Consider the following 11,429-nt stretch of genomic DNA (forward strand, 5'->3'; position numbering starts at 1 on the left):
CCTCCTGTGTACATATCAGCAATGCTGTGTTGGTTGGTTATTTCTATGCTGCTCTAAATGTGTCATATTTTCACCCTCAAGTACACAAAAATACACATTAAATGTTTTAACATGCCATTGTTATAAAGAAATAGCAAATAACTGCATATATTGTTGTATTACTTATTTGTTTTTAGAATAAAATAAAATAAAATGTAAATCAATTATTGTTGGTGTTGCAAATAAAACTTCTGCACTTTGTGTTTTCAGCATAGTAGAACAGAACAGAAGCACAGCAACACAAACGTGTCTTAATTCAATTATTTGATAATGGAGATGTGAAAGCAGATGATCAATAAGCTGTCAATAAATCCTAGGGGTGGACTGGTATGCTTGATTTTCAGACTGTTGTGTCAAAAAGCAATATTGTTTAAAATAAAATAAATAAATAAGCCAAAAAATTAAATTAAATTGTGACACCCAACAAAAGAAATGTAGTCAACAAGCGGTTACGAAACAACGCAGACGGTCAGTCCTGCCAGTCAGCCTCGTGTCAAGAGGTTGATGTCTTATCTATTACTTGCTGTGCTTTTTGATGCGTTTCTCATATCTAGTAAATGAGTCGTGTAATCATTGTAAGTTGATATGTTTCTATGCAAATCTCTACTATTTGCCCAAGCTGTTCATTAACTAACCAGTGAAAGACCCGCACAGCAATGTCATCAAGCCCCTTGTTTGTTTTAAAGAGAAAGATCGAGATCATTTGATGCTGTGGTGCCCATTTAGCTTTAGAAGCGCACCACAATGGGGTACAGCCTGTTTATTTGTTGATCATCAAATCACGTAAGACTATTAGGGTCTTTGTGGCTTTAGCGGGATTGCAGCCTGCTGTTATGAGCATGTGGTTCTCATGAGCCGGAAATAAAACGCTACGTATTGAAATGTGGTTCCAAGAGGTACATGTATTTAAAAATATATATATAATTCCATCTTAAAAATGTTCCTCTGGATATTTTGACATTTGATAATTTCTGAGATGTTTTTCTTTTTCTTCTCCCTCTTCGATCTCAATTCCATGTTATAAATACTCAGAGAATCAAGCTGAGAATAAAAATATGAATTATGAAATATTGTTTGCGCATGCTACACATATACAGCAGGTAAATATTTATCAAAATGTGCACATCCATTATTCTGACGTAGTAGTTATAAACAACCTTTAACCTGTAAAATGAAATAATATTCACAAACTCATCAAGTAGAAAGTGCAAAAAAAAATAGCTGTAATAGCAGTAGCAGTAATATAATAGTGAATATGTTATAATATCAGTCCGTCTCCCAGAAAAGAAGAGACTTTAAGGCTAACTCTATATTTTGTTGCAGAAGAACAGAAATAGGGTTGGATACTTCAGGGCCCATCCTGCCCGGGAGCAGGAGGCAAAAAGGGCAAAGTGCAAAATGGCAACTGACAAAAGGACAGAACAGAGAGCAGATACCTGTGTCACAGTCTTACTCATCCCCGCCAACAACTCTCCATCAGTCGGACTCATCGAGTGAAACATCCCCCCCCCCTCCCCCCCTCCACCGTGGACCACCAGCAGCCCGAGACAAGAAAACTGTGAGTATAATAAGAGGGACAATGCTTATAATGCATGTCACCACTGCCTAAGACATCTGTATCTATCTGACGTCATCTCAATGGTTTCAGTTTGCTTTAAAAATGCAGCGATGGATCATTTTGTTGTTGTTCTTAATTTACAAAAACAAAGAAATACAATAATTAAAGTATAGGCTACATCACTAGCAGAGGGACCGTGGACATGTTTGTTGTTTTGTTCCAGGAAATAGTCATTTTTAATCATGGATGCTCGTGAAGAGTGCACAATAATCAAAAACTGGGATTTTGTTTTTCAACTCCCAAATAATTAGATTACAAGATAAATGTGGAGAATTGATCAAGCAATGATCTCTCACTTTCAACTTGAATGAAAACCTAAGGCTGATCAGCTCAATAACAACTTCAACTTCTTCACTGATGTTTCGACCTCAGTGAAAAATGTTGTCCCCCACCCCCCATCTTAGACCATCTTTACCATATGTTTGCATGCTTTAGCCTAACTTGCAATGATTGGCGATAACGCCCTGCCAGAGGAAGATGACGTATTGTGTTATTTTTCAATCAGATCCAAATTTGTATGGATCTGATTCAACCACCGGGAACATTTCCAAAATAAAGACTGAAGGCCTACAAAGGTAATGTGGCAACTGCATTCATCCTGGCTTTTTCACTCGAGTTTAGGATTCAGGCGGGTTCTCTCACCTCCTTGGGAACTCCTTGGGAATATTAAGACTCTGCATGAGGCAACCTGCCAGCAATGGGCATGTGACCTCGTTTAATCCATCAAATTGTAGTTCAAGATTCTCAAGTCTTCATCGTCAAACTTTTAACAAAGGGCAGCTTTGCATCAAACATATCAGTTCAACGTTTTTCCTGTACACTTAAAGTGTAAACGATAAAGTATAGATTTACCAGGAACTGAGCCATATCTCCAGTTAAAACTGTTGAAAGCTAAAACTGGGATTTGTCTGAGTTCAAAGGGTCAATAAACAACTCTCGATTGTTCAGCGTCATGCTAAGGTTGCCATAACCTGAAATAATACCTCCTATCAGTCAAGTATCAAAACATGATTTCAAATCAACTTGTGATAGCTACCATTTATTATGAGTGTGACTCTAACCCACGGCATATATCATATCCGCAGGATTGTTTGTGTGCGTCCCAGCAGAAAAGTGTTTAGGTCAAGATCGAGCCATGAGGTCTGCAGAGCCTCCGAAGGGACTGCATCACCGGAACACTGACCCCCCTGAGTCAGAACAGATGCCCAGCCCTGGTATAATCAAGAATATATTTACATCCATATAAAAACATATTTTCCTTTGTGTGTGTTTTTTTTACAGATAATAATAGATTTCAGTTTGGTTTTTAATTATTATTTCATCCTGGATTTCTGGAGCTGACCAGTGAGCAGAACGCTCTCTCTCTCTCTCTCTCTCTCTCTCTCACTTTGCTCCAGTTTTTTGTCCTGCATCCATATTATCGTTGGATGTGCACACACCAGTCTGCTCTGCTCTTATAAAGCAAAATATGAAAATATTTCTCAAAATTCCTGAATTTGTAGAAGTTGAGCTGAGTGTAGAAATGCTACTTATATCTTAATTTAACTTATGTCTTAACTGCTCCTTAGCTTTGTACTTCATATTAATGATAATCTACAGTATGTTGTATTGTTGATGCCATTTTTTCTCTTCTTTTCTACAGTCTGGGGCCATAATAATGTGCAAGAAGATGATCTAAGACGGTGGCAGAAAGAAGCACAGGTAATTCATATTGTCCCTCCTCTTCCTCACTCAGTGGAAAGACTACATAAAGAAGCTGAGCTCGTACCGGGTAAACAGGACACAGCCCAAAATAACATTTTTAAAGTTTGCACTTGTACTGTACTTTATGTGTGAATTTTTTAATGAGGATTTTTTTCAATATTGCCTGACTTTGACTGAACCAAGCTCATAATCACAGGTGAAAGTCTTTCTCGTGCTGATAACTCAAACAGATCTCTCCACCATCCGAAGTTTTATCCTCCGAATATGTAGTAATGGATCCGCAGCCAGGGGCTACAAAGCTATGGTTAATTTCACAAGGTGAATTAAGTTTTCACAAATCAGCAATGAGTTCATTAAATGTCACTAGTATTCATAAGAGAGTAATAAAGCTTTTTTTTAATAAGTGCAGCTAATTTCCCCAAATAGATTAAAAGCTCAAATAGAGGCAAGGACATAATGGCTTAATGATTTTATCATAAATTCACTGCTATTTAATGTGAAAAACAATAATTTGTAAACAGGGCTCTGGAAGGGCATGGCAAATCTCTAGAAGTAGAAAGCAAATGGCTTTATGCCTCATATGTTGATGATGATGATATAATAATAAGTAGAACCGTAGATATTTCAGCAACCTATTTATTTTTAACCAAAGCCTTTTTCGCGCCAGTCTGAAAATGCAGAAAGCCACATTTTGGGAAAAACGATCCATGCTCACTAAATTGTGTTTTCTTTTCAGGACAAAGTCCCAGATTCCCAACATTATCCAGCTATCTGTACTTCCTCTTCTGTCCGACGCTCATCTACAGAGAATCCTATCCTAGGTAGGGAATCCACGTCGCTCCGGCCTGGAACCCATCTTTTGCTCTCAGATGGCGATTAGTGATATATTGTATTTTAGAGCCCATGCAGATGATGACCAACACATTGCCCCCATTGATCTCACTACAAACTGAATCATCCAAGGATTTAAAGAAATCATTTGCATTTAGATCCCAATCCCTGACACTGCATTTTACCAAACGTTTCAGGCATCTTCATGATGAGAGGTCAGAGTTGTATATATTGATAAGCTACAGTAGCAAATCATGTGTATACATAAGTAAAATGTATAATGGATTAATTCCATGTTCATGCTGCTTTTCTAACACACTACCATTCTGGAACACTTGAACACAACACAGATAGTTTTTGTCATAGACATCATGCATCATAGTTTAGATACGTTAAACTACTACAGATCGTTCCTTTATTCACAGATCAAACTGTATATTTATTCATGTTGAATTTTTTTTTGCCTGTCCTTCACAGGAACTCCCACATAAGATGGAAATATGTTGGTGTCACGGTTGGCATGGTGAGATGAAACTCATTACTTGGATCGTTGATGTCATTTTCAGTATCCCATGCTTTCATCTCTGTGTTTAATCAACTCGACTGAACTTGAAGCTTGAAAGACGTTTCGCCGCTCATCCAAGATCCTCTGCCTCTGGGTGTTGGTGGGCTGAAAGTGTACACAAGCCCAGCGACGTAATCCAACACAGAGGTCTAGCTCTTTTCTTTTCCAAGAATACCCGTGTAATTTCATTTCTTTATTTGCTTGTTATCGTTGATCCTGCAGATCTTGGGATGTCTGTTTTACGGCAATTTCATCCTGGTCCGCCTCTGTGTGCCCATCATCCAAGCAGAGAACAATCAGCCTTTTACTAATCGAGCATTCGTTCTGGCAGTGTTCAACTCGATACTACCAGGTAGTGGACTCTTTGTTCTCTAACAACATGGCGTCTGTTTTTCTGGAAGCTATGAAGGAAATATTCAGAGGAATTCATGTGCAAAACAACCACGCAAATCTGTGGCACCATCTCCGACATCACTTCTGCTTATATCCTCCATTATAGCTCCAGTGTACGACTCATCACTAGTTAATGTATCGCTTAATATGGTAATAGAGGACATGAGTCCCCAGAGGTTTCAAGTGTGTGTGATACGATTGAAGATGCTACGATGCACTCAGATGCTCCTTTCAAGACTGATGTGTTTACAACTCTCCTTATGTCAATAGCTTTTTAAGTAAGAGCCGATATGAGGGCATCATCAGTGTCAAGTTTCCCTGACGTGAAGCTGGATCAACGCCCAGAATTCAAGTCTCGCTCTCTGTCTGTCCTCTCAGGTATAATGCTGCTGCTGCTGTGTTTCTTTGCATTCCTGCACTGCTGGCTCAACCTCTTTGGGGAGCTGCTGCGTTTTGCTGACAGGATGTTTTACAAGGTGTGTATGTGTCACAAATGATTCTGCATGCCATCAACTCTCCTGTAGACACATTATTTCAGACATGCTCGCTTGGGACGGTAAAACGGCTGCTAAAAGATTGGAGTCAGGTGACAGGAACGATCCCAGAGCAGGTGAACTTTTCCATATCACTTTGGTTCACTTTGCTCTACAACAAAAGACGCGATGCTTTACGAAAAGATTGAATATAAAGTTCCAGATTTGTTTTTGCTTAGTTAGACAGACTGTGGACACAGGTTTACAAATTGCATGGTGCTAAAACCTGAACTTGATCCACTTATCCATTTAAATACATAAAACACACTCAATATCAAATATACAGAATATATAAGAAGAATAAAAAAAAAAAACTTCCTCTTCCTTCAGCTCAGTTAGTGCATCTCTGCAGAGGCTGGAGGCCATCAGCGATAGAACCTCCAAAGTTTTCAGGCCATAATTAACGATGGGAATTGAGGTCGAACAGGTTTGGTCGTCTCTGTTCTTGTTTATCCAACACATTCCTTTCACCTTGTTGATTTATTTCCAGGACTGGTGGAATTCAACATCCTTCACCAACTACTACCGAACCTGGAACGTGGTGGTTCATGACTGGCTCTACTACTATGGATACAGAGATTTCCTCTGGGTGATGTCATCACAGCAAACTAAACATGAATATCTCACTAGGTTTCATTCCTCCACCGAAACATTACAGTCCACTTTAATTCAACTGAGGCAAACACAAACTCCCTTTAACCAAAATCTATAGATAGTTGCATACTATATACTTTATTTACCGGAAACCCCCCTCTAAAAACATTATTTAAAGCTGGTGGATCCTGATATCTTGGTGGAAGCATCAGTATTTGTTTGGTAGCTTTTTTCCTGCTTAAAAAAATAAATGGTGGATCCAAGAAAACAAGACTGTATGTGGGTTTAGTGTGTATTTCACTGCAGCATGTCACGCGATGAAGTGGATGTAGTAGTTCGACAGCTGTCATGTCACTCTGATCCAAGCCATCTGTCTTCTTTCTGATCCATGCAGCTGTCGGAGAGGAAATTCCGAACAGCTGCAATGCTCTCCGTGTTCATCGTCTCTGCCGTCGTCCATGAGTACGCCATGTCCATGGGCTTCGGCTTCTTCTATCCCATCATGTTCTTTCTCTTCGCCTTCTTTGGAGGTGAGAGTTACGCTCATTATCTGGGGAACAATCTCCAAAGTGATGGAGAGAGCAAATATTAGCATCTGACACTTTGACCTTGATTTTAAAATAATGCTGTGCCGCAGGAATGCTGTCTCTGAATTTTCTGCTCACTGCTTAAATATACAGAAATCCTCTCTTCCTCGCTGACTTCAAGTCGTCAAGGTTAAAATATGCAATTATTTCCTTTCACAAGCAGTTCTCATTATATTTACAGAACATAGTCTTGTGTATTACATCCTTTTCCTCTGGGATTCATTGGACCCCCCCACCGCCACCACCACCACCACCACCACCAGCTCATGCCTCAAATGTAGCACAAAACCCTGTTAGAACATTCCCTTGTTTCTTCCTTTCTCAGTGGTGTTCAACTTCGCCATGAATGACAAGCGGAAGAGCCCGGTGTTCAACGTCGTCGTGTGGACGTGCCTCTTCATCGGCCAGGGGGTCCAGGTGTGTCTGTACTGCCAGGAGTGGCACGCACTGATGCGCTGCCCTCGGACGGGGGTACGTACCGTACTCGACCTGCAAGCACTGGTTTTCTTTAAGTTTAGCTTTACTCTGTGTGGAAGATATAGATTGATACAGACATATGATAAATAGATTGATCTGACGAGGTGACAAAAAAAAAAAAAGTGGGTCAAACCTGTTTTTGTGGTTGGGTTTTATGAGTTTTCAGGACTTTATCTGCAACATGTTTGATTTGATTGGAATAAATTCATAAAACATTCTGATTATGAACAGATTGTGAGGCTTATGCAACTTCACTGTGACTGTATGATAATATGCTGTGTTCGCCGGGTTGAACGGTAAAACTCTGGTACTGGATTGTGTTTCGGTTCGCCTCGGCTACATGACTGAAAATCTTTTCTGTAGACAGAACCTCAGATGCATCAAGTGGTACCAACAGTTTGTTTGTAGTGCAGTACTACAGTGACATAACATACTGCACCACCACAAAGGGCAGCATGGTGGCGCAGTGGTAAGCGCTGTTGCCTCACAGCAAGAAGGTCACAGGTTCAAATCTGACTTGCGGCCTTTCTGTGAGGAGTTTTCATGTTATCCCCGTGTCTGCATCAGGCTTCCTCCCGCCGCAAAAAACATGCAAACTAGGCGAGTTGGTTACACTAAATGTGCGACACTAAGTGTGTGTGTGATTGATTGTCTGTTATTGGCCTTGCGATGAACTGGCAGCTTGTCCAGGGTGTGCCCCGCCCCGTGCTCTCGCCCACTAAGAAGATGAATGAATTAATATATCTTTGAGTAAAAGAGTAGGATAATAAATTAATATAGCATATACACTGAAGTGGGACAATCACACGTTTTAATAGACATGTGAAAATCTGACATGCATTTTTTTTTTAATCCTGTCTTTGAAGCCATAGATGTGAAGAGTTCACACGACAGATGTGTACTTAACATACTTAGTCTACTATGAACTGCTGCCTCTCTGTGTCTGACTGCAGCTAAGGCGTGTTCTAAAGCCAGCGGCATCATTCATGGCTTAACACGGATAAGCGCTGCCTAAATATAGAACTGTCATTCCTGAAGTGAAACCCCCCCCATAGTAATGAGTTGACATTAAATTATACTTAGAAAATAAAATAAAGACACAATGACTCGGAGGAGGAGTGATGTGTGAATATTTAAACCACCTCTTGCACTTTGTGTCAGCAGGGCAGTCTTCTGGAGCTGCTGACGCCGCGGTCGTGGTCCTGCAGATGAAGCGGCCCTTCCTCGAGGGCTGCCCGGATCAATGGCAGAATGATAGCGGTCTGGACATCTTGATGGACTTCAGAGAGCAGTGAAGGACGAGTTGAGAGGGATGAACATTTTGATATTGTCAGTGTTGAGACTTCTGGCGGTACTGTTGTATTCTTATACAACTTTGATGTATTTAAGTTTTATTTGTAGTGTCAGTATTGCACGTTGTGAATAATTCAGGATGTTATTTTTATTTTTTTATTACTGCACTAAAGTAATTATTAAGTGTTCATATAAAATAGTACTGTGAGAAAAGTCTTGCACATTAATCAACAAGAATGTGTCCATGGCTTCCGTGTCTGGCTCAAATACACGACAGACGTGTTAATCAGTGATTCTTTGACCTTTGGACAGAGTCGACCCGACTGTTTAGCAGCTGTTACCAGTTTTTATTTTTTACTTTAAGCAAGGAAAACCAACCTATGTTTCCTGCATGGCGAAAATAAGTCCTAACACATGTATATATTCTCATCTCATAGCAGCGTTGCATGTTTTCCTTTCTTTCTATTGCGTGTAGAAAACGTGCCACAGGTCCAGTCAGCCGCGGCGCTCAGCTGGCAGGCAGGTAGAACAGGTATGCCAACCATCCAATGACAAGCAGCGTGTTATCAGAACTGCTCTGTACGACTGAGTGTTCCCTCTGTATCCAAACAGGAAGAGGATTAGCATCGCCTCTGTGTTTACATTAGTGATGTAATGCTCTGTAAACCGATATACTGTAATACCAGAGGAGCTCAGAGGGGTTTAGAGTAGGCCGTTGGGTTGCATATGATTGTACGTTTGACACAGATATTCAAATCTTATGATAGAAAATATAATCTTTTGTTATTGGGTTTTTTCTACTGTTTAACATTCTTATTTTTTCTCTCATCTGACATACCTGTTGTCAGGTAGGACCAGTGTGGAGTTTGTATGTTCTCCCCGTGTCTGTGTGGGTTCCCTCCGGGTTCTCTGGCTTCCTCTCACCGCCAAAAACATGCAACATAGGTGAATTGGCGACTCGAAACGGCTGTAGATGCATGTTTCTGTTGATTTCTCTGATAGAAGTAAGGGTCCATATCAGCCATTAATAAGCCCACGTCTCCATCCAGGAACCAGATAAATGTACATGACATAAATGGGGAAAAAAGAAGTCGTTTGGGACCATAAATCCAAAATCTATAAAAAAAATAGACTGTAGGGCCAGCCGCTCATCATCATCAATGAGTTAATCAGACTCACCCCTTTATAAACTGATCCGCTGCTAATGAACAAATGCTGATCATTTCAAATCTCACCACCAAGTATGAAAAGGAGCTAAAAAATCTGGCATGAAGTGAATGGAGTTATTTACATGTGATCTAAAGGACATGATGAAGGAAGATACAAATAAAGAGGTAATAGGAGAGCTGTCGTATGAAACACTGAGCATAGCTACTTTAAATGAATTTTTATGGTGTCTTAAAAGTGTTTTTGTCTCAGATTTGTTTTGTGGCTCATTTAGTCAGAAATGTCTCGACCCAATGTAACAGCGGTTGGCATCTTCAAAAAACGAGGCCATTCTGCATGTTTACCTCTAAAACTGCAACACAAAGTGCTGATAGTTAACTGGATCTGAAACGCAAACCTCTGCTTGGCTGGTCGTCGTGGGGAAATCAAGTAAAACCACAAGAAATATTTGGGTTTTTTTTCATGCTATTCAGATGGAAAATATGCACAAAGCAGACAGAGCGGATTATTTTTCTCCACACAGAATGTCCCACAGTACCCCTGCTGTCTGCAGAGGGCTCCGGTACGAAACGCTTGTCGTAGCAGGAGATGCATAGTGGAATAAATAGTAAGGCAAGCGGCTTCATAAATCCAGAGTGGTTTAATGGCTTATCAACTGGCAGGTTTGCCAAAGCACCGTAAGAAACAAACATCTTTAAACACTTCGACGGCAGCAAGATGCAATCAGAACAGTGGTTTTAAAGGAAGTTAAGACAATGCAAACCAAGAATAACACCTTCATCAAAGGGGTGAACTCAGCAGCAGCTCTCATACTTTGCATGCCATGTGTAACACTCTTTTATAGCTGGCCATATTTCTCACTGGGGCAGGGGGGGGGGTGCATCAGGACACGCTGCAGCTGTAAACGGGGATTAGAGGTGAACGCGCAGACACACACTTCTATCCGAAATACCAGCCAGTGCTATCCTGCTGCTGCTGTGTGTGTGTGTGTGTGTGTGTAAGTGTGTAATCGTGTGCTGGATGGGTATGTGAGGGACCAAATCAGCTTTGAGAAGATGATCGGGAACAAAGTGGTTCAGGATGTGAGCAGAGCTACGGTTTTATTCTCAAATGTTAGTGAACAACATGAATAATCCGGGGGTTTAAACAGCACAGGTTAGGGAGGACGGGCAGATTTATCAAAACCCGACCAGGAGGCGCAAGACCAACCAAACTGTATCACAGCGCGAAGAAAAGTGGGAAAATACCACCTGAAATAGCCTCCCGTGGAAATCACTCACTCACGTATCCTACTTTCAGTGATGCCAGTCTTGTGAGTTAACTTTGTTTTTGTGAGTGCTGTTCTCAAAAGAATGGATTTTGCTCATGGTAAGTGCACAATCTAGCAGCAGGGGGGGTGATGTTCCTAACAAGACTGATAACTGTAGGGAGGCTTTGAAACATCTGTCAGGTCAGGCGACAGCATCAGGGAAGCACATTCTACACCACATGCTCTGTCTGTCAGAGGAACAAAGAGACAAATTCTTCTCCCAGTACTGTTTTTTTTTTTAAAGCCCAGTCACTTGACAAAAGTAACAGGAAGCATTAAATGCACACAAACAAAACAAACAATAAACTTCTTGCTCAAG

The 11,429-nt window shown here is 40.7% G+C and overlaps 1 protein-coding gene across 1 annotated transcript; it reads left to right on the forward strand.

Moving 5' to 3' along the window:
• The first annotated feature begins 2,792 nt into the window (after window positions 1-2,792).
• On the forward strand, window positions 2,793-8,553 carry LOC137914725 (sterol O-acyltransferase 1-like). Its single transcript, XM_068758221.1, has 9 exons — window positions 2,793-2,871; window positions 4,098-4,182; window positions 4,670-4,715; window positions 4,980-5,109; window positions 5,529-5,626; window positions 6,174-6,272; window positions 6,672-6,807; window positions 7,190-7,335; window positions 8,506-8,553. The coding sequence occupies exons 1-9, from the start codon at window positions 2,793-2,795 to the stop codon at window positions 8,551-8,553; spliced, it is 867 nt and encodes a 288-aa protein (XP_068614322.1).
• Window positions 8,554-11,429: the final 2,876 nt, after the last annotated feature.

This window comes from Brachionichthys hirsutus, unplaced genomic scaffold, assembly GCF_040956055.1.
Source record: "Brachionichthys hirsutus isolate HB-005 unplaced genomic scaffold, CSIRO-AGI_Bhir_v1 contig_1437, whole genome shotgun sequence".
Lineage (NCBI taxonomy): Eukaryota > Metazoa > Chordata > Actinopteri > Lophiiformes > Brachionichthyidae > Brachionichthys > Brachionichthys hirsutus.